Below are 27,209 nucleotides of genomic sequence, written 5' to 3'. Positions count from 1 at the left end.
ATGCCTGTACACTAAATGTGAAGCTACCACCAGCAGCTGGTTAGCTTAGCATAAAGACTTGAAACGGGGAAACAGCTAGCCTGGCTTTACCACCACTACTGAATTCTCTGCAGCTGTTTGTAATATTGTGTTGGTTTGTTTTTTGTCGGGTGAAACAGACCCCAGACAAATTACAGACAAATCTGACCAAGTGCCATTAATTCCACTTTAAAGACATCATTTAACTGTATGTATACGAGTCAAAGACTGTCAGACCCAGGCATATATTTATTAATTTGGTGTGTTAGTGCTGTATAAATGCATTTAAAAGTGTTACAGTGCCGTACTGCAGTAAGAGAGCCTGGACAACAGTTTGTTTCCACACAGTCTCCTGAGTTTATAACAGTAACAGTGAGAGTGTTCAATAAACATCTGGCTCACAGGCCAGCGATGCCAACAAACAAAACAACAGAATTATAAGACCCAAAAAACTGCTGTGCTGGAATGGAACTGCGCAGAGAAAACACAAAACCCTCATTTAGCAAACAGTTGTAGCATACTTGCAGCCAAAAAACAAATGCTAAATGCCATACTGATAGTTCATAAATATAGTCCTTTTGGTTGCCACTTCAGTTGAATTGCCCTCACAGGGAGGTACCATGACATCCATGTGTCCAGAGTTGCAGTGATTACAGCTGTTTTTCCTGGAAGAGGATCTGTGCATACACAGTGTCCGGGCTGGAAGAAGTGGGGTCAGGGCTGGAGGGGACTGGGGGCTCAGGCCTCGGTCTGACCAGCTCCAGTTCTGCATATGTCAAGTTATCCTCCTGTGATACTCGAGGCTGGAGGAGCGGAGGAAAACGTTAGGGGAATTTGAAGAAATTTAGCCCAGGGATGAGGCACAAGAGGAAAAAAATATATACTTTATAATATTTTAGTGTGTAGTGTTATAAGATGCATGACAGCACACATAAAGCTAACACTGGTGCAATCACATATTTTATAACCCTTTGCTGAAAACGACTGAGCATTATTCCTTTCAGATGGACTGTGTATATATGTACAGATGTATACGTATAGGGAGTGTATGCATCCTGTCTGCATTTAATCTTTTTCAGCAGATGGTAGTGTTGTTCTACTTTCCGTGGTAAACATCCCCAAGTGCTTTTCAGCTACAGAAAGTATGTGTTTACAGGACCTCTTGGAACACCGTTTACTCGAAAAACATTTGGTACAATAGGAGTCCTATCCAACATCCTCGGGTCCTCCTAGTTGCACTAATCCAATCAGTATGTTCGTGCGAAAGAAATGCTCACACCTCCAGAGCTTCATTTCACTCCACAATCACAAGAACGGCACCAGTAGAAATACTGATGATCCTTAGTTTGAGTAGTTTTCTTCCATATATACTTGTTTGACATTTTTATTGTAGATATAAAACCAATGAAGCACTCTAAATAAATAATTGTGTTTGAGAAGCAATAAAGCTAAATAGAATTATCAAGCTCAACTGAAAGACGCGACGGCAATAAACTCCTGTAGACAATCGTGCAGTCATGAGACAAATTCCCTCTTGCATGTACCTCAATAACAACTGTGCATGAGGAAAAACAGCTTTTCAAAAGTGTTAACAAATAGATTTTCAACAGATATAATAAGTGTATATGTTTCATGAATGATTTCATGAAACAAGTGGACACTGGTGTTTGTATGATGGGTGAGAACGAGGAGACTTACAGCGGCAGAACTCCTGAGCTGACTCTTTAACCTTCTGGGCTTCTGCGGCCTCTTTGCAGCAACAGGCACTGAAACACAGAGATGACAAATTGACTCAAAACAAAGACCAAAAGTATGAACTCATAAACATGACTGTGTGGTCCTTCACAACTACTTTATATTAAACTTGGTTAAGGTGTAGTTTATAACAAAAAGAAGAGCTTTATTTATACTCTCTTTTACTGTATACAGTTTTAGCGTCACTCATGATTTTACCTCAGACAATACACTCAGCTGAACTATACCATAACACAGTATAAAGTGTGTGTGTGTGTGTGTGTGTGTGTGTGTGTGTGTGTGTGTGTGTGTGTGTGTGTGTGTGTGTGTGTGTGTGTGTGTGTGTGTGTGTGTGTGTGTGTGTGTGTGTGTGTGTGTGTGTGTGTGTGTGTGTGTGTGTGTGTGTGTGTGTGTGTGTGTGTGTGTGTGTGTGTGTGTGTGTGAGAGAGAGAGACTGGGAGTTGTACCATTCACCATTAATCTCCCCCCCCCATAGGAAGATGTAGGAAAGTTGTTGAACATTAAAGCTCCCGTATTATGCTCATTGTGTTCAAAAAACATTATTTTTTCATAATATCTGTCTAAATATACCTGTATTCACCCACCGTCTGAAACGCTCCGTTTTTAGCCTGTCCTGACGGCTTGTTTAAAGACACAGTTTCTGTATTCGGGCTATGTGCATTTCTCTGTGGATTTCTGCGTTTTGAGACTTTCACAGTGTTTATATAGCACCATCTCCACCTGCTTTAGAGTGAAAAAGATATGGTATCTAACTATTTCACAACATGGGAGCCTTTGAAAGAAACATCCTAAGAAGGAAACATTCTCTTGAAAATGAGACCATAACCTGTAACGTGGAGTCTAAAGTAGACTTTGCTTTATTGTAAAAGGCCACAAGCCAAAAGTATCCACTGACGGATTCAGTTTCTCCCAGAGGTTACATCCTGTCACCTTACCTTTAGCTGGTATGTGTGGTGGTGGCTCCTTTGGAAGTTTAGGCGGTGTTACTGTTTCTCTTCTGTCAAGTTTCTGTCTTGTGTCTTTCCGTTGGGCTCTTGGAGAGGAACTGGAGGAACTGCTGGAGCTGGTTACAGTCTCTCCTGAGCTGTACGGAGCAGAGGAGAGTTTTTTATTTTTTTATTCCAGCAATGATTTTTAATTAATTTGTCAATAATTGATAACTTAGTATATTGATAATAGCTTGTTGCCAATCAGCCATCAAAAACAACCTGCCTGAGGATATAAGGCTGTCGGACTCAGTGTCAGCTTTTAAGTCTCATCTAAAGACCTATTTTTATTGCATGGCGTACCCTGACTTTTTCTAAGTTGTCTAATATTGATTATTGAATCACTTGTTATGTTTTATATATATGTTTTATGTGCTCTTGTAACTACGTTTTGAAAGGTGTACTATATAAATACAGTTGTTATTATTATTATTATTATTAATAATAATAAAACCAAATATATTCAATTTTAAATGATATAAAGCAACTTTAATAAACAACTGTACCTGCTTTCTGGACACTTGACCAGAAGGTAACTTGCTGTGGAGAAAGTAACAAAAAAAATCACGTAGACTGAACAGCAAAGTCCTAAAGTAATTGCTCTGAACAGGAAAACTGACACACAAAGTTATAAGAGTGAAGGTAGAGGAAAACCAATAATGTTTTTTTTTTTTTTTTACCTTTGAGCCTGTGTCTTCTGTGAAAGTACTGGCAGGTGAGAGCCAGAGTGAACAGGAAGATGGACAGCAGGCCAAGTGAGCAAATCACCACAGCACACAGGTACACATCTAGAAATGAAACAAAGGAAGACATGAGAACAGTGGCGTTATCAAAACAAGACTATTTGGTATTAGAAGGGCCAGAGATGAAAACAGTAGGCCTACCTGCAAACAAACGCCACAGTCCTTCATTGCTTCCATTCTCGAGAGTGAAGCGCACTGGGGAAAAAATGGTTTAAAAAGTCAGTAAAAATAGTATGGTGAGGGTAGAAAACTGTGCCCTGACTTAAGTATCTTTGGAAATTGCTGTTGTCTGAGAGAATTGGCCCAGCACAGCAGACAGCCTCAGTGGTTTCCAGAAATATCAAAACTGCACCCATGAAGGGAGATTCTGCTGTGACATCAGCCAAACCCAACACACACACACACACACTCACACTCACACACACACACACACTCATACTCACACTCACACTCACACACACACACACACGAACACACAGGCCTTGCTGTATTGCTGTTCTTGGACAGTCTTTGGGGGTTCCCCATTATTGCTCTGCAACACCACTTCCTTTTGTCAATTCACAATTGTTTAATGTCACAATTTTCTTTGTGCTGTGTTGAAAGAGAATGAATAAGGAAGTTGTCGTCAGCGTGTGTCAATGAATGATGGGTTGTATATAGGTCAGGGGTATTTAGCAAGAGGTTGAGGAGAGGGAACAGAGGCTATGTACATAAATTACTTAGTCTCTGCTTCCCCGTAATGAGTTTTTAATATGTCTTTTAAGCACAGGTTGATAAACATATTAATAAGAAATGAAAAGATATTACCTCTAATTGGCTTCTAGCTTGTTTCAGACCGCTGACCTGCCTGCAAAATTGTCAAATATGGTCTCGGCCGCTCAGTCTAAGGATCATGTTAATTAATGTCAGGGAGCAACACAATGGCTTTTATGTTGCGAGCAAATGGGATAAACTGTATCAGATGTTTCAGTGATCAGTTTTACAGGCAGTAACAGCAAGACAAGATACATTTTAGACAACACAGCTCAAGTTGTGTTTTTCGAGGTACTGCTGTGTTTGATTGGATCTTTAAACATTTCATTTTTTTTCTAAAATATGGATAAACAAGACTTTAAAAACAAGTTTTATTTTAGACATAATGGGGAGACTTTATAACAATGTAATGTAATACAAGAGCCCTGCAATATGCTGTCTTTTTGCTAATTCTATGCTACAATAATTATGGGGGGCCGATCTATGATGTTTTATTGGAATGCATTACATTTCCACAGTGTTCCTGTTATTTTGTCCTCCCACTGTTTACCACAAAAACGAAAAGTAATGACAGACTTAACGTCAAACTAATCTGACGTCATTATCGGCTACATTTAACAGCCATCTCTTGACAATGTGAGCAATTAACAGTTACTGTAAATAAACCACACATGTGACCTTTAAACCACAGTTAACCACATGCCAAACACCACATCTGATCAGTGCACCAGCCCCAGGTTAACATGTTGGCTTTTGGGGAGCTATTAAAGTACACATTCTCTACAGATGTGAGTACACAAGCTTGTATTTATGCAATAAAATACTGCACATGTTTTCATGAAATGCCAAAAAACATCAGGTACAGATTTAGGCTCCTCTGCTTTCCCCAATCAGTCCAGCTGTGAAGACAGGAAGTAGAAAAATGAACCGTCCGCGGAAACCGTTAGAAAGAAATGTCTAATAAGACCGTACAGATTGTCTGCTCATTTTTTCCAGTTTGGAAAAGCAGCAGAAATCATCTATATTGATTCAATTTGGTCTGAAGATGATACGTTTGGATTTAGAGATGTGGGAGAGGACAACCATCTCCTCTCTGTGCAAAATCTTTTGTATAAGACTACTTCAGTGACCTCAGTGGGGTGTGGCCTTTTTTTCTAAGATCTGCAGACAGAAATCTGTAGACTAAGGGGTTCCTTTACAGAACTTTAGTTAGTTAGCTTTCTCTTTGTTTACCCTTATAATGTCAGCTCCTCTGGTTCTGTGGTCAATGCATGTCAGAGATGCCTGAGGTTGTGTGGCTTCCTTAGTGGGACATTGCTCTGAATAGGGCAGGGCGTTGTCAGATGGCTCTGTCCGACTAAAACCTCTATGCTTTTGTGGTATAAAACGATTGAAAACTGCAGAACTGTGTCAGGTGTAGCCACACTCACAGCATAGCAGCATCTCCATTGAACCCCTTGTTCCACTGTGACAGAGGGCTTCCCTGCTGATCAATCCGGATTAAGGACTTGCACACAATAAAAATCAACATTTATTACCATGTGTGATTTAAATTAGTTCATAACCTGATTTGTTCAAGTTGTTTATTACATATTGGCACAGACTAAATAAGTTCCACTGCATCTGAATTTGCCAGTGAATTTTCTCCTGAGGCTTGCATAAAAGTAAACCCAGAATGCTGACGTCATATATTTCAGAGTTTTTGAACAAGGCTCAGAAACACTCTACCTTTTTCTCCTCAAAGTCATACACAGAGTGATATTGTTGAGTGTGGTTTGGCTGTGTGAGCTCATTGTTTTGACATGGAAATGCCAGAGGATCGGGGTCACACTCAGACACACATAGGCACTATCCAGCAAAGTGCAGCTAGAGTGAGAAAATACATGCTACACATTTCTATTTGACTTTTGTCCTTAAATAAAAACTGTTGCTCTTCCTTCATTCGGTTATTTTCATTGCTAGATAGTACGGACAGCTGAGTGTGTGGAGCTGTAAGGGAATTCCTTGGAAAGGAATATTCCATGGAAAACATTTCCAGAGTAAAAACACCAGAAGTCCCCTTCGCGTTTGATCCTCTTTTGTCAGTGAACAGGGTTGCACAAAGGTATAAAAAAGTAGAAATGTAAAAGACTTTCATCTTTTCTTGACCCAATAGTGTAGCCTGCGACACAATGCTCACTTTTACTGTTTTGCCAGGTGGTCATGAGCGATAGATTTGCTTTTCTTTACTCGCATACTTGAACCAAGTGAAGGTTAAATTGATGCTAAATAAATTCCCTTGCAAAGTGAATGCAATCTGACTCCCTATTCTACTAGAAAGAGCAACCCAACATCATCCCAAATCGTCATATACTGTACGGCCACTTTCTCAGGACCCCTTGACGTCACTTAGTAACGCACTGGATAGTTGTGCGTTTACAACTATTACACAGGTTTTAGACAACAAAACTACGGTCCTACGGTCAGGAAAAGAATGTGGGTGGGGTTGAAATAATTGCGCTTGTAGCGTAACTACAGTGACACACAGGATATGATTGGAACAGCAGCCGCCGTCTCCTGGGTGAAAGCAATGTTTGAATGTTTCTCTTTTTTGTCACTGCCTGATTGACTTTTGGCTTGTCCACCAGGGAGCACCACCCAAATGCTTTCAACAGTGTGTTAAAGTTCCCTTATTGTGTTCATTTTCAGGTTAATACTTCTTCACGGTATTTTCCTTATACTGTCCGTCGGAATATGCCTGTATTCATCCTCTGTCTGAAATGCCCCGTTTTAGCGCATGTTTCTTTAAAACATTTGTTTGATTGGTTAGCATTTCCAGGTCTTAAACATCTGCTCTCTTGGCATCTCTGCAGCGTTACTGCAGCCGGAGAATGACTGTAACGGCACTATCTTCCTACATGTAGTATAGTTGTGACATCACAACCTTATGGAAGTCCTTATGGCTCATTAAAAGGCACAGTTTCTGAATAGAGGCTGTGGATTGAGTGTTTTGATAATTTCAGGGTATTTATATAGCAACTTGACCTGCTTTAAAAAAAAACAGAAAACATGGAAATCTCACTTTTTACAATGAGGCCCTTTACAAGCACACCTTTAATTACCTGTCAGCTGTGTGGTGCTGGTACCATTAGAAGATGCCCTCCATGTGTTTCTGTGTTTGCGGATCTCCTGAACTCTGCAGGTGTAGAAACCCTGGTCGGTCCCTGTCACATTAAGAATCCGCAACCGGTACACCTCCCCCTCCGTTTCCTCGTACAGACGAAACTTTAGCTGGGGGAAACTACGTGTGTAGTTCCCATACAGCTTAATTTTCTTTATTCCCATCTTCACAATCAGAAACTGGGAGGGCTCGAGTGCAGGAGGAGGAGAGGGGGACGGAGAGACGGGAGGAGGTGCGAGAGTGGCAGCAGCGAGAGGAGAAAAGAACCAGCGTAGGATGAGGACACTGCCACTCCGCTTCCTCTGAGATACCAGGCAGGAGAGAGTCAGGTTGTCTTTTGCTGTTACCATGACAACGGGCCCAGGGGTCATGGTCACATTCAGGCCATGACATACCTCTGTTGACAAAAGACACAAGCAGTACAGGTGGTATGTTGAGTCATTGTTTTTGGGTATCCCACTCCATTGAACATGTGTTCCTTTTTGATATGTGCGCTTTTCATATTGTGTATCATCATCAACCATAAAACATATCCCTTCCTAAACATAATGAAACTGTGATCTGGTAGCTTGTGTGACCCCTCCCTGCTACTTAAATTAGTAATTAACTAGAGTTGCTAATGAGCCCCACATGGGAAAAGTCTTAGTTCGTTTTTGCAAGATGTTTGATTTCCTGCCAATTAAACATAATTGTAGCATTTAGGCAAAGTATGTTTATATGCATACCCACAGTGGCTGCTTGGGTATGATGTTAGAGCTCACACTATCACTGCTTCGACTTACTGTATGTGCCATTCCATCACCGGATGGGAATTGAGCCTATAACAGCTAGAAAGATGACTGAGAAATCGGAAAAACTAAAACATACTTAGTCTGCCGCTATTTTACTTCACTGGATATACTTTTATTCTACTGCCAGCTGGGTCAGATCAGTCTAGAAGAGGCACTATCTGGACACAATATGTGGGATCAGACAGGCTAAGAGAATCTACAGGTGGATAACATTTATCTTCTGTATGGTACACCCCATAACAGGCACAGAGAAACACGACAAGATAACAGGGACCATCTGCCTTGCTGTTTTTTTTTTTGTTCTCTTGCTGTGTTTGTTGGGGAATCTCCCTCAGGGTCCATCCTGCACAGTTCAATGTGACAACAAAAGCAGCAACAGGGACTCAAATCAAACAAAAAAAAAATGAACATAAGCAGATTATAGGGAAAGGAAGGAAGGGAAATATGAGTTGGAAGTCCACTTTATGGCAGTTTATAGAATGCAAATTATACTGAGGTTTTCTCTGATCACAGGGGACAAACTTGCTTAAGTCCTCCAATGGTTCAATTTGAAACAAAGCCCTATTTTCAAAGTTTGCACGAAGACCTTCTGCTTCATCAATACTGCCAATAATGTAATGCACTTGCAACTTTTGGTTGTTGTAGAGACAATGACATTTAGGAAGTGATGTTTGACATTATTTTCATGCTCCATAATAAACTCAAGTTACTACTTTAGACACTTTCTTTCTTTCTTTCTTGCCTGCTTTCTCACTTTCTCACTGGTTATTGCTGTAAACAAGGTGAACTTACCTGTGACCAGAGCTTTAGTCAGGACAAGGACCACGACAGAGAAATACATTTTCCACAGTCAGCGAATCCATAAACCCAGACAACTGCACAGCACTTACATAAGCAGCTACATTCAAAACAGAGCCTGACTGGACAACCCACCAGAGCCCTTACCCACCATCAACTCTTCTCCTCTTTCTCCTCTTTTCTGTGTAATATGAAACAGAAAATGCTCTGTTCCCACTTAGAAACTCCCACTCACTCTCCCGATGCTTTCTCTCTCTCTCTCTCTCTCTCTCTCTCTCTCTCTCTCTCTCTCTCTCTCTCTCTCTCTCTCTCTCTCTCTCTCTCTCTCTCTCTCTCTCTCTCTCTCTCTCTCTCTCTCTCTTTCTCTCTGTGTCCTGCAAATTGTAGGAAATGTCATTTCCTGTGTTCCTGTGAGGAGTCTTGGAACGGAGCCCAAACCCCCAGAACTCTAAAGCGATGGTCAAGTCTTGTGGTTTTTGTGTGCGCATGCCTCTGTCATTTGGAGAAGCATATAAGAGCAGAACATGCATTTCCATCACCCAAGCGACTTTTAGAGGCTATAGGGGAAACCCTCATCTGACAACTCCCCATAAAGTTTACAAAAAGCAAAAGTTGTATGTGTGAGCTTTGTGCCTATGTCTGCATGCATGTGTTTATGCATTTATGTAGATGTGCACGTGCGAAGGAACCTCTCCCTGTCTGGCTGCTGCACAGAGTGGCATGGGCTTGTCTCTGGCTGTGGTTGTCAGACTGTCCCAGTGGTATGAAGCCTGCTGTTTTATTGGGCAGGCTAAACTGCTGAGGCAGGGCTTCTGCTGGCGCTTCGAGCCCTGCCAAAGCCAAATGGAATTACACAACAGATTTAACCCTTCAGGTTGTATGTAGGATTCTCTTTTTTTAAAAAAAGAAGAAGAAAAAAAAAAGAAGAAGCATGGATTCAGTGGAAAATGGACTTGCTGGGTTGATATGTTTTCTAAGCTTGAAAATAAAATAATTGTATTATATATACAGATGAGCCGTTGTACACATTTTATCAATTTGGGGTCATGCATGACTGCAGAGAAATATCATGCCTCCTTAAAGGTATCTTTAACTTGGGGTTTCCCTCAAGTTTCCTTTGCATAAGTTCAACTTCTTTGCGCCAGTGGAGGAATTGCTCTCCTCTGCCTTGCAGTGGTCAAAGCAGGTTACTGCTTCTCAGGGGATCATCAATAGTCTGGGGTCTGTGTGCAGGCATTCTCACCACAGCTGTGTACATTCAATTTGAGTTAGAGAATCAAGGCAAATCAAAGAAAAGACATTTTATTACTTTTTATCATTGGATCCCTTTGGTATACCAGGCGAAACAATACACATAAATGTCATTTGCAAAATGTCATTTTCTCTTTTTGTGTTTATCAATTCTCTCAGGACATATTTCTGTACTCTCTTTTTGTAATTGCCTTATGCAGTAAAAATAATATTCATTTTGAGTCATTCAGACCCCCGGTACATTTCAAGAGTGAGAACAGGGTGATGATAATATTATATTGTTATTACAGCCTTCTGAGTTGTAAAATGAAATCAAGCTGTAGCAGCAATCTTTTATATTTCCTATTTTGTTTATTTATAACCTTTACAGTGTGATTTTTGAAAAAGAAGTGATTTGGTTAATTGAAGTGTGTTTTATTGCCTGAATAAGTCCATGTCATACCATTCTGTTTCACAGCAACACAGACACATTCTCACAAAGTTCCAACTTTAAACATGGACAACTGTATGAAATTAAACCCTAAAATGTTTTCACTTTGACACAGTGGTTGAATACACAAACTATGCTTTACACAATCTGAGGATTTCTGATTTACGCTGTGGGTTTAAAAATATCTCATGCATCACAAAATGCTAAAACAAAGGAGTTCTCCAACAAGAAAAAAAAGACTGAAATCTTAAGCAGGCCTGCCAGTGTCCATAGGAGAAAACTCTCCAAACTATGTAACACTATTGACACACTGTTGTTGTTTGATGTATGATAACATAATTCTAGGTTAAGGAGGCAACAGGATACTGATCACACTGTATACACAAGAAACATATCTTAGCTTCTCACATTCAAAAGTAAAATGGAATGGTGAACTTCTCATGTGACACAATAAATAGCTTAAAAGGGAATCTCCAAAAATCAACAGCAGCAATTTAACAGCATGTCACTAGGACTTTTTAAAACTACAAACCAAAAAGCATTCTGAGACATGAAAAGTAATTTACAAACATGTAAAATATCACAATCCATTCATGCTGTGCTTTTGACTATCTTTATTTGATCAAATACTTTATTTAGCTACGCCTTTAGAGTTAAATCTACCAGTCTTTGTTCTCACCAGTCGGACACCTCCATAAAGTCCTCCAGTTCACTCATGGTTATTATATCACGGGGCTGACATTGTGACCGGGCTGAGTTATCATTTTCGCAAACTGAGCTTCCTGCAAGCTGGCTGTTTGTGTCAGACTCTGGGAACGACCCGTATGGGCCATGTGTGTTGTTAACTGTGTTATATCTTTTGCCTTTATCATTAACTGTGTCCATGTATGGAGTCTTCTCTGGGCTGTAGCGATGCTCTTCAGAGTTCTGTTCCATTTCAGAGGTTGGATATCCGTAGCCGTGGCTCTCACTGTTGCACTGTTGGTCCTGACAGAGAGTCAGAGGGGATGACGCCATGTGAACAGGCACAGAGTTAATAGCTGGAGGTGGGTAGTCTTGGGCATAACCATGGTTGCCCTGATAAAGCACAAAGGGCTTGCCAGCTGGAGAGGCCTGTGACTGTTGTTGAAGCTTGATCTGCATTTGGTGCTGGAGTTGTGGTTGTGGGTACGTCTGTTGGGGTCTGGAGTTGCTCTGAGCAGACTCACGAACGTTCAGCTGGACGTACTTTCCCGTGTCTGGGTCAAAGAAAGTCTTTGTTTTCACTTGAATAGGCACATCCACCACAAAATACTGACCTGAGCCGAGATCTTGAAGCACCTTACGCTGGGTCATTGGGTAGGACTCTATGTGGTACTGCGTCACTGGAGCTGGGTAGTTGGTATGATGGAGAGTGGGAGAAGAGGGAATATGAGCAACTGTCTTAGGAGCAGCGGTGTAAGAAGCAGGGCCAGTAGCTTTAGGCAAGGCAACAGGGTGGGAAACAGGGGCAGTAGCATGAGGTGAAGCAAGTGGGAGGGAGATAGGATTGGTGGCATGAGGGGAAGCATTGAAAGAGCTGTGAGACGATTTGTGCTCTGTGTGTTGAGAAGGCAAGCTGGACCCCAATGGAGCATGAGCGAGGGAGACGGGTGAGGCAAAATGGGGTAAAGCCACAGCTTGGCGGCTGGAGGAGCGTACCTCAGTGGAGGAAGAAGGAACACTGGAGACTTCTTGAAGATGTTTCTCAACTCCAGCGGAGCTGTTTGTTGCAGTTTTGGACAGCTCCTTCTTGATTCTCCGAGTAGTCAACCTTTGTGCTCTGCGCAAGGCTTTATCACTCTTTGGGGGAACACTCGGAGGCTTGCCCAAAGAACGGGAGACGTCACTGCTGATACTACAGGCTGATTCAGGTCTGTCGTAGTCATACAGGCCTCGTATATCTCCTAGGTCGGCTGCACTGGTGGCAAAACTCTCCACATCCTCTGACATGTTGCTGATCACTGAACGGGAGTCGTCTTCATCCAGAGCGATGCTCCTCCTGGAGTAAGGCCTGTGGTGTGGGAGAGGGGCTGAATAATCCTTTGATGAATATGCTGGCTGAAAAGCAGAGGATTCTTTGATAGCAGCGAGTCTGTTTAACACTGTCTCAGGATAGACAGGAGTGCCAGCACTGCGTCTCATTATCTCTTGCTCCTCCTCTCCTTTCTCCATGGGTGAACCCACCCGGAAATCCTCTCCAAACTTCTTGTGGAAGCGGGGTTTGACTGACTTGATGAAAGAGGAACCTCTGAAAGTGTTATCCTTCACCCTGAACATTGATGGCTTGGCTCCCAAAGCAGGAGAGGAGGTGTTGGAGCGGGGCAGAGATGGAGCTGGAGATGCAGGGGCATGTGGCCTATAGGGCCTAGTGTGGGACCCTGAGTCCTCAATTGACCCAAGCCCTGATGGATTGTGTCTTTCTCTGGGATTCCTCTCTGATTCTGCAGAGGTGATAGCATAGTACTGAAGAGCATCCAACCTCTGTGCTGCTCTTTTCTGCTCCTCCATCTGAGCAGCTCTCTCCTTTTCTCTGTGAGCTGCTAACTCTTCTTCTTCTCTCTTTTTAGCCCTCTCATCTTCTCTTTGAGCTAGCATCCGTTCTTGTGCTACCCTCTTCTCCTCCTCTTTCAGTGCTGCTTGGCTCTCCTCAAGGAGTCTGGTCCTCTCCTCTTTGGCTTGCTTTTCTTGTCTGTATTTTGCAATTGTTTTCTCCTTTTCAACAGCTCTCCTCTCCTCCTCCTCCTCTCTCTGAGTTCTCATCCATTCTCCCTTTTGCTGTGTTTCTACCCTCTGCTCTTCAATCTGCCGCACTGCTTTCTTCTGCTCCTGTATTTGTTTGATCCTATTCTCATCTGAAATTTGAGCAGCTTTCTCCTCCTCTCTCTGATTTATTTTCTTTTTCTCTTCAATATCAGCGTGAATCTTCTCCTCAGTGTGTTTAGTCTGCCTTTGCTCCTTCATCGCAGCAGCTCTCCTTTGCTGCTCCTCTTGTGCAGCTCTCCTCTGTTGCTCCTCTTGAGCAGCTCTCCTCTGTTGCTCCTCTTGTGCAGCTCTCCTCTGTTGCTCCTCTTGAGCAGCTCCCCTCTGTTGCTCCTCTTGAGCAGCTCCCCTCTGTTGCTCCTCTTGTACAGCTCTCCTCTGTTGCTCCTCTTGAGCAGCTCTCCTCTGTTGCTCCTCTTGTTCAGCTCTCCTCTGTTGCTCCTCTTGAGCAGCTCTCCTCTGTTGCTCCTCTTGAGCAGCTCTCCATTGCTGCTCCTCTTGTACAGCTCTCTGTTGCTCCTCTTGTGCAGCTCTTCTCTGTTGCTCCTCTTGAGCAGCTCTCCATTGTTGCTCCCCTTGTGCAACTCTCCATTCCTGCTCTTCTTGTACAGCTCTCCTCTGTTGCTCCTCTCGTGCAGCTCTCCTCTGTTGCTCTTGAGCAGCTCTCCTCTGTTGCTCCTCTTGAGCAGCTCTCCATTGCTGCTCCTCTTGTACAGCTCTCCTCTGTTGCTCCTCTTGTGCATCTCTCCTCTGTTGCTCCTCTTGAGCAGCTCTCCTCTGTTGCTCCTCTTGAGCAGCTCTCCTCTGCTCCTCTTGAGCAGCTCTCCTCTGTTGCTCCTCTTGTGCAGCTCTCTGTTGCTTCTCTTGAGCAGCTCTCCTCTGTTGCTCCTCTTGAGCATCTCTCCTCTGTTGCTCCTCTTGAGCATCTCTCCTCTGTTGCACCTCTTGAGCAGCCCTCCATTGCTGCTCCTCTTGTGCATCTCTCCTCTGTTGCTCCTCTTGTGCATCTCTCCCCTGTTGCTCCTCTTGAGCAGCTCTCCTCTGTTGCTCCTCTTGAGCAGCTCCCCTCTGTTGCTCCTCTTGTACAGCTCTCCTCTGTTGCTCCTCTTGAGCATCTCTCCTCTGTTGCTCCTCTTGAGCAGCTCTCCTCTGTTGCTCCTCTTGAGCAGCTCTCCTCTGTTGCTCCTCTTGTGCAGCTCTCTGTTGCTCCTCTTGAGCAGCTCTCCTCTGTTGCTCCTCTTGTGCAGCTATCCTCTGTTGCTCCTCTTGTGCAGCTCTCTGTTGCTCCTCTTGAGCAGCTCTCCTCTGTTGCTCCTCTTGTACAGCTCTCCTCTGTTGCTCCTCTTGTGCAGCTCTCTGTTGCTCCTCTTGAGCAGCTCTCCTCTGTTGCTCCTCTTGTGCAGCTCTCCTCCGTTGCTCTTCTTGAGCAGCTCTCCATTGCTGCTCCTCTTGTGCAGCTCTCCTCTGTTGCTCCTCTTGAGCAGCTCTCCTCTGTTGCTCCTCTTGAGCAGCTCTCCATTTCTGCTCCTCGTGTGCAGCTCTCTCCTCCTCTTGCTGTTTCCCCCTCCTCCCCTCTTTTTTCTGCTCCTTCTCCTCTCTCAATTTCACCTGATGCTCCTCCTCAATCTCTAGTCTCCTCTTCTCTTCAATTTCTTTAATTCTCCTTTCTTCTTCTCTTTGCTTTGCTCTCATCTTCTCTTCTTTTTGAGTCACCCTTTCTTCCTCTGCTCTCCTTTCTTCTTCTCTCTGTCTTTCCCGTCTCTCCCTGATCTTAATTGTGATGGTCTCCCGCTCTCTTACTCTCCTCTCCTCCTCTCTCTGAGTGGTTCTTCGCTCTTCTTCATCCAGAGAAGCTTTATTCTCCTCTAACAGATGTTTTACTCTCTCGTCTTCTGCTCTATCCTCTGCTTTTATCTTAGGAGCTTGGTTTTCCTCTGTGGTATGCATTTGCCCCACAGGTTTCTCATGTGTATTGGAGTTATCGAACGGCTTAAGGAGTTGTGACACAGACGTGCTTCTTGGCCTCTTGACTGCAGAAAATGAGGTTGTTGCTTGCGAAGGAGGATTGTTTGGCTGTTGAATACTTTGTTCTACTTGACAAACTCTTTGGGTATCAGTTCTGCCCACTTGTCCGTCTCTTCCCTGGTTTTTAAGATGAGCTGTTGGTGACTTGTTTCTTTCTTGGAATTGCTGTGCATATCTCGCCCCAGCGTCCGATACAACTTCATTGGCTTTGGGATCTAAAAGCATTTTCTCTTGTCTTTCTTTGTCTCCCAGTTTGAACATCCCTGTCCTTTGGTGTTCTTTCTCCGTAATGGGAAATACTAAGGGTTTGGCTTCTTTGTTCAATTTGGGAACGACCTCTGTTTTATTTGGCAAACGTTTCTCTTTTACAGAGCAGTCTTGTGGGTTAGCAGTGAAAAGTGGACGTCTACTATGGCGAGTGTGTATTAATGGAAAGAATCCCTCCTTTTTGCTTGGTGGGAATTCCTGAATTTTGTTTGCCTCGTCTTCTGAAACAATTACTTTTAACCTGGCATAATCGGCAAGTGCTGATATCTCAGGTATAGTGGATATCCTTTCCTTTGGTTTTGGTTTGACTTCAGGTTTTTCAATAGCGATATTTTCCTTTGTTGGGTGTGAACATCTTGAGCTCTGTCTTTCCCTTGCTGATAAACTGGACTGGTTCTCTGTGTGTTGTTTTCTGATATGACCTGCCTCTGCCTCATCATTTTTATTACTCTGTGTCTCTGCGGGACCATCGCTCTGTTTTGAAGCCAGATTATCTTCTGTTTTCCTTTTTGGTTTCTTATCTTGAACTTTTGCTGAAGTTGATTCTGCTATTTTCCTTATACTTTGATCCAATACAAAGACGTCATGTTTTCCTTCATCGCATGAGTCATTGCTGACAGCTGTCTTGTTATCAGCTCTTGGTAATAATCCTGGGTGTTCCCTTCCCTTTGAAACAGCATCTGACGTATCCCCAACATTCGTATTATTGTCTGGTTCATTTGTTTCTTCTACCCCTTGGACTTGAAAGTAGTCTCCCACCATATTTCGTATTGTTGATTCATCCACTGATTTTCGACTATTTCCACTTAGTTTTTCAGGCTTTCCATTTTCAGCCTTAGTATTCTCACTGGTTGTGTTTATGCTGCTCTGTTGATTGATTTTTTTCACACTGGACAACACACATTGTATTCCCAATCTGTCTTCTGAACTTTCTTTCATCTGCTTCTCACTGCTTGCTGGAGTGAGGTCTCTGTTCACATCTTCGTGCTTTAAAGTGTTCACTTTTTCTTCAAGACTAGATGATGCAACTTGTTGATGTTCATTAGCTGCAACTACATTGGAAGAGATACCGTTTACATCATGTTTTCCCATCATTTTCAGGTTGTCCTGCGTTACTGCTGGCACAACTCGGATGGAAATGCTGCCTATTTGTACGTTATCTTCCAAATTATTATTTTCTCTACTGTGTGTCTCTTTATACTGATGTTCTGGAGGTACATGTACGTTTTCATTCTCCGTTAAATGGTGAGATGGACTGGTTTTGTTGAATGGATTTGGCGGGGCTGAGTCACATCTCTTTTCTTCCTCAAGAAGTGCACTCTTGTCATATGTGTTCTTGCTTTTGGATGGATTCATGCCAATTTCCATGTCTTCTTTCACTGATGGCTGGATGTTGTGTTTTATCAAAGTTTCAGCATCTGCTCTTTTTGGATCATTTGTGTAGTTGATAGCTGTGTTCACTAATTTGGTTTTAAAGTTCTCATTGGTATGTGACGTTGGACATCTCTCTTCTGTATTACTCTTTACTTCGTCTTTCCTTATAGTCTTTGCTAAGTTTGGTGTTACATTCGTGTGGTCTTTTGTTTCACTTGTTATTTTGTCCTGTTTGTAGAGAAGGGTTTGAGTTTCAGCCAGCGCTTTATTTTTAGAAGGTACAGTGACTGTGGAGGGCACAACTTTTTTAGCCAACAGCTCTTGGAGTTGTGTTACTCTTTGGGGTCTTGCATTTACAGATGAACTCCCCTGCTGGAAATTAGCCATTTTCACAGTGACATTCTCAGACACATTGTTCTGTCTTGTCTCTAAGGTTTCTTGCACATTTTCAGGATGATTATTCATACCAACTTTAGTTTGATCCTCCTTCACTGCCGTATGAGAGTTCTGTACAACTCCATCATTCAGCTTTACTATGCTAACGCCATTTGAAGATCTATTTCCTTTACCTATATCTAGATTTGAGCAGGGATTACATTTATCCAGCTCTTTCTCTTTTACATGAATTTGTTCTTGAGGGCTGTCATTCCTCAAACCATTGTCCATAGATGGCTTTCTTTCTCGTACAGTTACCATTATTCCTGTGATCTGCACTCTGTCATCAGCGCTCTGACCAAAGACAACATTTAGTGAAGGTGCTGAGTCCTCATGAACTGCTTCATGTATCTCAGCCTTTTCTGTTGTCAAAGGTTTGGAGTTTTCGTCTTTAACTACAACTGCAGGTAGTGATGGATCTTCATTCTTTCTTTTAAGATTGTCAGTGTTTTCAGCTCGGTTGTCTTTAAGTCCCTCTTTCTGTTTTCCAGAGACTTCTCCTTGATTTGCTTCCTGTTTTCCTTGCTTGTTTGTGGGTGCCTGTTCTTTACTTATTGGTGATTTAATTCCATATTCATACTCTTTCTTTTGATTTTCTCCCAAGCCCTCATCTGTGGTTAAGGTACAACTTCCCATCTGTTTTGCTTCTATGGGTAGTTGTGGCGCATTGTCATTGCTCTTCATTGGTTCTTTGGGGACTTGTTTTTGTGAAAGGTCTACTATGTGACTGGTAGTTGCTGCAGACCTAACTGGTATTATAGAAGAACTAGGAAATGAAACAGACGTGACTGTTTCCATCTGTTGCCCTGAAAGCTCCATTTGGTGCTTTGGTGTAATATCACTGGAAACTGTGTTTTCATGCTTTTTAGATTCTTCCTGTGATGGCAGCTTCTGTTGTATATTATGATTCTGACTACCTGCTAACTGCATGGTAGAATTTTTGGATATAAATCCATCTCGTACAGCAAAACCCTTTTCTTTAATAGCTGAAATCTCTTTTTCAGCGTGAGCTTTTATTTTGGAAGTCAGAATCTCCTGCTTGGTCTGAGCTCTCTCTCTATTGGACAACACTCTGGGAGGGGTAAAATGCTGATCTTTCAGTGGACCTGAGCTGTGCTCAGTCGACTTAGCTTTTCTCTCAAGGGGGAGTGGTTTAGCCAAATCAAGATTTCTTTGCTGTGAAATATCAGTGTGTTTCAGAGGGTCACATTTGTCCAACTTTATAACACTGTCATCCTTCACTTTATCATTAACAGTATCACTATTTGCTCTTTTATCTACATTGATAGGTACATAATTACAACCAGATAATTTGAATTCTTTGGATGACTCACTGTACACATACTGATTATCTGGCAACTCAGTGGGTTTAAGGCTGCCTACTTCCTCATTTTCTGTGTTAGCTGTTGCAACTCTGCTTGTAGGACTAGATTTGTCTTTTAATTTCTCTTTGTTTGATGTTTCAAAGTTATCAAGAGATAAAGCTGGCGTTTCTTGGGCATCATTTGAAGAAACATTTCCTGCTGCTGACATTTTGCGTCTGTTTGGTGAAGTTGTATCTGTAAAACCGTATTTCTCTCTAAGACGCTCATACTCCTCAGCCCCTAAATTAGCTCGACCTGAGTATTGCCTGCTAGCAACAACTGAGTCTTCCTTCTGTTGATGCATCTGTGTTGCCTGGTCTTTGTGGTCTTCATTTTTATTGACCTTTAAATGAACATTTGTCCTAATCCCATCTTCTTTTGTGAGAACTGTATTTCTGACTTTCTCTTTTTGCTCTCCTCTCATTTTCTCCTTTATTTTAGCCAATTCTGCTTTAGCTTTAGCTAACTCTGTCTTTACTTGCTCAACTTTATCAGGCTCATTTTTGATCTGTTGTGTCACTGCTGGTTTTTCGGAGGGGTTAGCTAACCCTTTCTGTATGTTCTCAGCAGTTGTTTGGTTTGCCTGCTCTGCCTTTCTCTCTTTGGTTTTACTTATATGTGTTGCAAGTTTAACATCTTCAACTTGAATGTGGTTTGCTTTGACCTTTCCCACTTCAACTACCTTAGTCTTTGCTTGTACTGCTTTAGCTTGTTGCTCTTGTATCTGCTCTAGTTTAGCTTGTTCTGCTTTTCTACCTACTGTTTGAACCTGTTCTGCTTTAACCTTTTCAGTTGTGATTTGTTCTGCCTTTATCCACTCCCTTTCGACTTGATCTGCTCTTAGCTGTGATTTCTCAATTTGCTCTGCCTCGATCCTTTCTCTTCTAACCCGTTCAGTTTTAGCTTGCTCTGATTTTGCTTGCACAACCTGCTTGGCCTTTGCCAATTCAGTGTTTATGTGTTCTTCTTTTAGCCTCTCTGCTTCAGTTTGATTTGCTTTGACCTGCTCACCCTGCTCCTCTCTCAAGTGCTCGGCTCCTACTTCTTTGGTCATATTTCTAGGCTCTTTTGTTACCTTCTGTACTTTGGTTTGTTCTGTCTTTGTTTGTTCCTCTCTGGCATGCTCTGGTTGCTTTTCTCTGGATTGGTCTGTCTGTTCCTCTTTTCTCTTCTCATCCTTTGTATGATTTGCTTTAACCTGGTTTACTCTGTCATGCTCTGTTAGTTCTGCTTTGGTATCTTCTGCTCTGCCTTTCTCTGAACCAGTCTGCCCTGCTAAATTTAACCTAGCCGACTCGACTTTGGGCTGCTCCACTTGAGCCCAATGTTGAGCCTTTGCCAGCTCTGCTTGGGTGTGTTGTGCTTTTATAAGCTCGACCATGGCCTGTTCAGCCTTGACCTCAACAAACTGTCTATCTTTTACGTGGTTTGCTATTGAAAGACCAGATTCATTATCAGGGTTAAATAATGATTTTTTTTGCATATTATGTTCAAACTGAGGTCTAGATTCTATTGCCTGGAGATTTCGCTTTTCATACACCTTTGGAATTGGTGTGTGTTGTTTTCTTTGACCTGTTTCTTGTGTGAGCATACTTTTGTCTTCATTTGACAATATGTATTGGCTTTTGTATTCTTGATCAGTATATCTGTTATAATTCTGTGTCAAACAATTATCTTTCATTCCATTTTTGTGTCCATAATACTTTTGTAGTTCATATTTGTCCTTAAAAGCTCCAAGCTGCTGTTGTCCATGATGTGCTGGATTTTCTATAGTGTCTTCAGTAAATGGAGCATTTTGTGCCAGTTGTTTTGAAATGTTAGGAGTGACCAAACCAGTCTTTGTATGAGAGGATGTTCCAACACCAAAGCTCTCCCTCAACTCTATTTTCTCAAGTTCATTATTTATACTCTGCTGATTTTGTCCTCTGTATTTGTCTCTTGGTGAATTCAGATCCTCCTTTATCGCGGCTGCTCTTTGGTAGGCATTTTCTTTTACCATTAAAGCAGTTATCTCTGGTTTCCATGGAGAGACTGCTTTTAGAGGGATATTTTCTGTTTCCTGGCTATTTGTCTGTCTCCACCTATCTTGTGAGGACACATTACTGTAATCATGTTTGTTGTCTTTGAGCTGCTGATATCTATCCAACTTTGTGAATTCCCTTCCCAATGTTTCATTAAAATGTTGTTCAGCATTTGCCTTACTTATTAAATATTCTCTTGGTTGATTGTTGTAAGCATTTGTCCTTGGTGTTTCTGTATCTCTATAAGATGGTTTAAGCCTGTATACATCTCCTCCCAGAGTTTGTACATTATCTGTCATGCCTTGCGTATAGGCAGTAATTGACGATAAGTCTTCAAGAAGATTCTGTTTATTAGCCAGCTGATTGCTAGGGTAACTCTCAGTAAACCTAGAGTGATGAACCATCTCACTTTGCATCTGAGCCCTCTGGTAATCACTTGAAGTGTAATCTGAATATTGGCCTGCATGTGCAACTTTAGAATTTGGTGTTGTAAGTGACAATCCAGGGCTATGATACTGGTTTACATGTTGAGATGGGGCAGCATTTGTTCTGATGGATTCCTCTACCTGTAGAAATTGAATGTCTGGATCTGGGAAATCAGGGATGTCTATCACAGTGTCTTTTGGATCCTGGATAGAGGGCTGTTTGCTTTTCTCCAGTGTCTCCAAGCCTTTAAATTTGGGAGGACTGTAGGTGCTTTTTACTCTTTTCCTGTTGTCTTTAAGATTGAAGAGTAGGCTTGTGGCTCTGGATTTGTAGCTGGACATCCTAACATCAGGAGTGGCTCCCCTGCTTTCTGCTCGCACTGGAGGGTGTTCCACAGGTTGAGGGGAAACTGCATACTGCCGGACCTCTGATGTCTCTGCTTCTTGATGTGCATGGACTACAGGTGTGAGCAGCTGGCTGATGCTGAAGGGAGTGGTGCTTGTGTTAATGCTGACAACATTTGGTGCCACTGCCATTGCATTGTTGCTAAAGGGAATTAAATTATCATTGCTACAGAGTATTCCTTGTTCATTTGATGTCATCCCTGTTGTGATATTTTGCTCTGTCATCATTTTGATTCTTTGCTGGAGGGCTTTGACAGAGCTGATGGTGTCCTGGACACGTCGAGACATCTCGCTGGTAGGTGATGCAGTTGATGGCCGTTGTGATTGGAGCCTGTTAGTTCCCAGGCTCTGCGTCCGCTTCCTGTTGGGGTAATGACACGTCAACTCTGACTCACACCGTTTCTCCACGGCCGAAGCTTTGTGCAGAATTGTGGATGTGGAGGTGGAGCGAGGAAGAGTGGGATGAATTACAGGTGCCAAGTTATTCCTTGGGTGTCTGAAACCTCGCTCCTCAAACCTATAAGGGCCCTGTGGTTGTGCATCCAGTGAAAGCTCCTTGTACATTGGTGTCTCATACCATTTAGGGAACTCTGAACAGTGCATAAACCCTGAGACATCTCCTTGTTGGAAGGGAAACCTGTTATGGTCCCTCCATACTTTGAAGGGACTAAACTCACTGTGTATAAAGAAGTTAGAGTTACAGTTGACATGTGTGGACATGCTGTGTTTACTATGGGAAGATCTCATAAAAGTGGATGCAGAATTCATGTGATCCAGTGCTGCTACTTCAGAGGAGTAGAAGTTGGTGTCTTGGGATGTGAATGGGCCAGCTGGGGGGAAATGGCCGCTGTTAAAGTTTTGCTGGTAAGATGTAGAGAACTCAGAAAGTTCACTTTGGATACTCATCAGAGCTGATTTGTCCCAGCTTGTCTCATCATTCCACTCTCTGAGTTTGCCATCCATCCCTGCTCCATCCCTCTGTCCCTCAGAGTTAAAGGCTCTGATCAGAGAGGAGACTCTGGAGCGACTTCTGCGTTGCTGCGAACTCAACTCTGTGACTCCATTGCTGAGGAAGGACAGCTGTTCTTCCCCCAGAGATGGCTCTTGTTGAGATGTTCCCACAAAGGAGTGCTGGAATGTGGCAGAAATCCTCCCCTGTGTCCTTTCACTATAAGCCTCCCACTGTGGATCTCTCTGGATCTCAGCCCCATACATCCCACCATGGATCCAGTCCTGTCCATACTGTTGCATCCTGCTGCTGAAGCTTGAATGTGCAGCTCTCTTAAGTTCCTCCCTCTCACTGTCCCTGTCATGGCCACTCTGGCTAAAGGCCAGCTGTCTGTCTTTCTGGGTGCAGGGAGAAGACGAACAGAGGTCTGAGTCATTATAAACAGCCTCATCTCCAATGCAAAGACTCCTGAAAGCTCGATCTGTCAGATTGCTGACCTCACGGTCAGTCTCATCCAGAAAGGACCCTCCACTGGAGGTGGAGCCTCCATCGCTGTGCTTTCGATGCCCACCACTCTTTCGGCCTGAGCGGCGCTTCTCAACTGAGGTCATGATGCAGGGTCGCTAGCAAAGAGCTCTGTCCTCGGTTGTTTAGTCATTCATGCAAAAACAGACCTCAAAGGTATACACTCTGCCTGCTGCTGGAACATCAGGACCCAGTGGAGCTCTCACTCTGAATTTTCTACAGCTAGTAGCTCAAGGCATTGTGCCTTTTGGTTGGCTTCTTTCCAAAAAACTCCTGGAATTTATTTTCCTACAAGAGAAAAGAAAGGAGAATTAGCCTGGACCTGAACATGCACTCACATAACCATTCATCTTAAAAGAAAGAGTTTTATGATAGTGCTTGTATGACATGTTGTGTATTTCAACCTTGATCCAAAGCCTGAGAACATTTTAAAAGTTGTAACTCCTTTGTTGTAGTGCTTATTTTATGATAACTGGCTGGCCTTGATAAGATGCTTTTTCACTTTGCATTAAGCAGCAATGTACTGTATGTGGTTCTCAAAACAGCCCTGTAAATCCTTCTACTCAATCACTATGACCTTCAGAGACATGTTGTGTATTAAACTACGCTGTTGCTAGGAACAGTAAAGACAGCGTCACGTGAGTTATTTTGAGAAAGCAGGATGCATCCACAAACTTAGATTACCACACACGCACACACACACACACACACACACACACACACACACACACACACACACACACACACACACACACACACACACACACACACACACACACACACACACACACACACATACACTCACACACACACACACGTCACACACATGCCACTTTACCAATATTTTAATATTAGTAAAAGGTTAAACCAGCAGGTTAGACTTCCATCAAGGTATTTCTATTTAAGTGAAAGAGTCAAAAATGTCTATTTAGGACCTGTCAGCTGTGGTGAAACCCTGTTGGGTTTAACACAGTACGGAGAGCAGGTGAAGGATTAGAATATCCTTACATAGAAGTGCTGCTAAATTGAGATTTCAGTACTATAATTAGAAAGTTAATTGCTTGTATAAATACACACATGTTTCAATGTGACGTTCAAGTTATTAAAAAAACAACTGTTTAAGTTAGACTACTTAACTAACACTGACATTAACAAAATGACCAGTTTACAAAATAAATAGTATAAAGCATCATTAGAGTGAAGTGATTATTCATTTTTGTCATCAATAAAATGTGTTTTCTGATCTGTAAATCTGAAACCGCTAAGGTCATGGGTGAGTGCTGTGACATATTTGTATTCGTTGACGCAACAGATTTTCCTAACCATGTTCCTCTCACTCATCAGTACACTGGCTGTTTTGCATTGCTTTCGGAAGGCCTTCAAAACTGTCAAAACTGTACTTGTAATAAACTGGATTTAAAATAAAAAATCTATAATGCTAAACATAATTAAATAAATGTCTTATTTCTAACCTGGTGCCCTCTTATAGCCTTCTAATCACATACTCCCTCTGTTGGACTGTGCTTTTTAAATAAAATGACTGCACATTTAGATGCAACAAGGTGACGTCATGGGTTCTGGTTAAATTTACTGCAGCAGCCAGGCAGCCGTCACCTTGCTGAGAATATCCAATGGTTCATTAATAACTTCTAACCTGGAGGCCATCCACCTCATATGCATCTGCAGAACTACAGAACACTGCACTGGTGTTCTGCCCGGCTAAGTCATTAACAAATAAAACTGGCGCAAAAATGAAATGAAATTTCAAAATGTCATGCAACACCTTTCTCCTGAATTACAATACAACAGAAACTCATGAGGGCATGTCTTTTATAGTTCTGCTTACTTCAAATATCTTCAAGCATCAACTGACATGTTCCTCTATCTCTGCCCAAATGACTACAAATAACAGACAGTAGCGTTACAAAACCATGCACAGTAACTGCCGCTAATTTTCTGCAACAATAATATAATGTCAAACTGCCTGGGTTTCAGTTCATTCTTGCGTGTGGCAGGTATATTTTTGTCCAGTGACAGGCTTCCAACTCTACAACCTGACACCAAAGAGGCCTCGTTTTCAGAGGGACTGTAATCCAAACCAAGACTGGATGGCAGCAAATCTGTCAAATCTGAGCGCTAGGATCTGACTAAATGCTTATAAATGTCAGCCACTGTCAGTAGAATAAAATACAATTCTGTCAGTCAATACCTTTAGTAAGTGAATGTGTACTCATATGTCATATTTCCATTTATTTCTCTGTGTAAAAATGCCCACTCTTAAACTTAAATTCACTGAAAATGACAATGAATGCATGTCTAAGTTCAAGTATATATTTCTTTCTGCAGCATTTTATATATCATTTATTAACATATTAACAGAATTATGTTTTTTATATATTTATATAAGTATATAATTTCCCTCAGTGAACAATAATGTAGAGTGTGCTCTTGTCTTACCTTCCAGTTTTATAATCCATAATTTAGGCCTTATTGTAAACTCCTCAAAAGGCTCCCCAAAAAAGGCCTTGCTGATCCTGCCCTCTCACCTCACACTCTGGCAGCTCTGGCTCTCTCTATTGACAACAATCCAAAGCAAAAAAACCTCTCTGTAGTCCACAGTCAGGTCTTTGAGCATCTGACCAGTGGCAAGCAACAGGACCAGGGGCTCAAAACCAGACAAAAATAGAGGAGTTGTCCCAGAGAGAGTGTCCACCATGGGAGGGAACCGAATGACGGCTTGAGCTATAGCATGCAGATCTGCAAAGTCCTTTGGTTTCAAGTGTCAGGCGGATGAAACAAACAGCCTCTCAACTATTTATAAATCTGGACAGCTAACTGTTGGCCATTAGAAGCTAGAGCTATCTGTTGCACAGTGTTGACGACTCAAGAGATTGTGGTGTCTAAACCAAGAGAAAAACCCAATTTCCTGAAGGTGTGTTATTATTGTAGGTGTTGGAGGGGGAGGCTGTAGTTTGGATGCCCCACTGGGAGATGTAAATAACTTTTTTGGCTTCTTTGAGTGCCACCCTCTCCATTGAACATAACTGACAAGTAGTATATGGAGTGTCAACAAGTGGCCCCTGGTCACCACCTGCCATCATCACATTAGACTTGAATGATATAAAACCATATGACAGACAGGAGCAGACTTCCTCTTTTATATCCTTTCCCAGAGGTTTTTTATTTATATCCGCAAGCTTTATTTCAACATGAATTTTGCGCTCACTGATTACAGTACTTAAACTATGGAAGTCTAATCTCCCTAGCTACAGCCTCACTCAACCCCCAGCAGAAAAGGCCATAAGGCAGAGGAAGGGGAGGAACTGTACCTCCCTCTCCCCCTCTCTCCTGTCCCTCCCCTCCTACTGCCCTCTGCTATAATAGGAGATTGCTGTAGCAGATAGTTTCCTGGGATTCTTGGCGGGTGCAGGGCTGGCCTGGCAGGATGACGGACACACACAAATGGGCCTTAATGGAGACACACTTCTCTACGTATGCCCACACATAAACACACATGATTTTGCACACAGCTCACAAAACTCTAGGAAAGGCTGCAGTAATCCCTTTTTTAACTCATCTCTTTCCTCGCCTTTACACGCTAATCAAATCCACCATTTTTCTCTCCACGTTGCACTCTTGTCAGTCAGTGACACACATGTTTAGATTTCCTCCATGTCGACGAGATAATCAGCCTCACAGATCTGAATCATCATCGTCTTGTTTCCTCTATTATACTTTTGGGTCTTCAGTACTCAGCAATTGTAAACAAACATTTTTATTGATAAAATTAAATTTATAGAAAAAAAGACCATCAGCAATAATTACCGTGTGTGTTTATCCAAAATAATCAATTTCCCCCACTGAAGTTTGAAATTAAAGCTGTTGTGGGCTGTCTGGAGAAGTTTCCTGCTCACTGAGTCCCTCAAGTGGACAAAATGAGAACAGACGTCCAA

At 42.3% G+C, this 27,209-nt stretch overlaps 2 protein-coding genes across 4 annotated transcripts; both read right to left on the bottom strand.

Annotated features, from left to right (window-relative positions):
* Nucleotides 1–287: 287 nt before the first annotated feature.
* On the bottom strand, nucleotides 288–9,166 carry vstm4a (V-set and transmembrane domain containing 4a). 2 transcript variants are annotated; one of them, XM_083923567.1, is made up of 8 exons: nucleotides 9,156–9,166; nucleotides 7,357–7,812; nucleotides 3,644–3,697; nucleotides 3,440–3,547; nucleotides 3,266–3,299; nucleotides 2,709–2,857; nucleotides 1,717–1,784; nucleotides 288–821 (listed from the first exon to the last, which is right to left on the bottom strand). In XM_083923567.1, exons 2-8 carry the CDS (start codon nucleotides 7,784–7,786, stop codon nucleotides 669–671), a joined length of 996 nt encoding a protein of 331 aa, XP_083779693.1. In that variant the 5' UTR covers nucleotides 7,787–7,812; nucleotides 9,156–9,166; the 3' UTR covers nucleotides 288–668. The 2 variants fall into 2 exon arrangements, with proteins under 2 accessions (XP_083779693.1, XP_083779692.1); XM_083923566.1 differs by having other exon boundaries at nucleotides 8,999–9,164.
* A 1,229-nt stretch (nucleotides 9,167–10,395) lies between these two features.
* Nucleotides 10,396–25,847, bottom strand: cUnh10orf71 (chromosome Un C10orf71 homolog). 2 transcript variants are annotated; one of them, XM_083922927.1, is made up of 3 exons: nucleotides 25,714–25,847; nucleotides 12,366–23,544; nucleotides 11,932–12,055 (listed from the first exon to the last, which is right to left on the bottom strand). In XM_083922927.1, exons 2-3 carry the CDS (start codon nucleotides 23,340–23,342, stop codon nucleotides 12,047–12,049), a joined length of 10,986 nt encoding a protein of 3,661 aa, XP_083779053.1. In that variant the 5' UTR covers nucleotides 23,343–23,544; nucleotides 25,714–25,847; the 3' UTR covers nucleotides 11,932–12,046. The 2 variants fall into 2 exon arrangements, with proteins under 2 accessions (XP_083779052.1, XP_083779053.1); XM_083922926.1 differs by having other exon boundaries at nucleotides 10,396–23,544.
* Nucleotides 25,848–27,209: the final 1,362 nt, after the last annotated feature.

Source organism: Echiichthys vipera (assembly GCF_963691815.1).
Source record: "Echiichthys vipera genome assembly, chromosome: 11".
Taxonomy (NCBI): Eukaryota; Metazoa; Chordata; class Actinopteri; order Perciformes; family Trachinidae; genus Echiichthys; species Echiichthys vipera.
Note: the sequence above shows the minus strand (reverse complement) of the source record. Positions and strands in the feature narration are given on the sequence as shown.

Bases quoted from the DNA above. Each gene is read 5' to 3' on its own strand.
- vstm4a (XM_083923566.1), bottom strand. From the start codon at position 9,047: ATGTATTTCTCTGTCGTGGTCCTTGTCCTGACTAAAGCTCTGGTCACA. The intron at 7,813-8,998 runs GTAAGTTCACCT...TTTTGTCAACAG, and splicing joins GACTAAAGCTCTGGTCACAG to AGGTATGTCATGGCCTGAAT. The intron at 3,300-3,439 runs GTAAAAAAAAAA...CTTTCTCCACAG, and splicing joins CAGAAGACACAGGCTCAAAG to CAAGTTACCTTCTGGTCAAG.
- cUnh10orf71 (XM_083922926.1), bottom strand. From the start codon at position 23,342: ATGACCTCAGTTGAGAAGCGCCGCTCAGGCCGAAAGAGTGGTGGGCAT.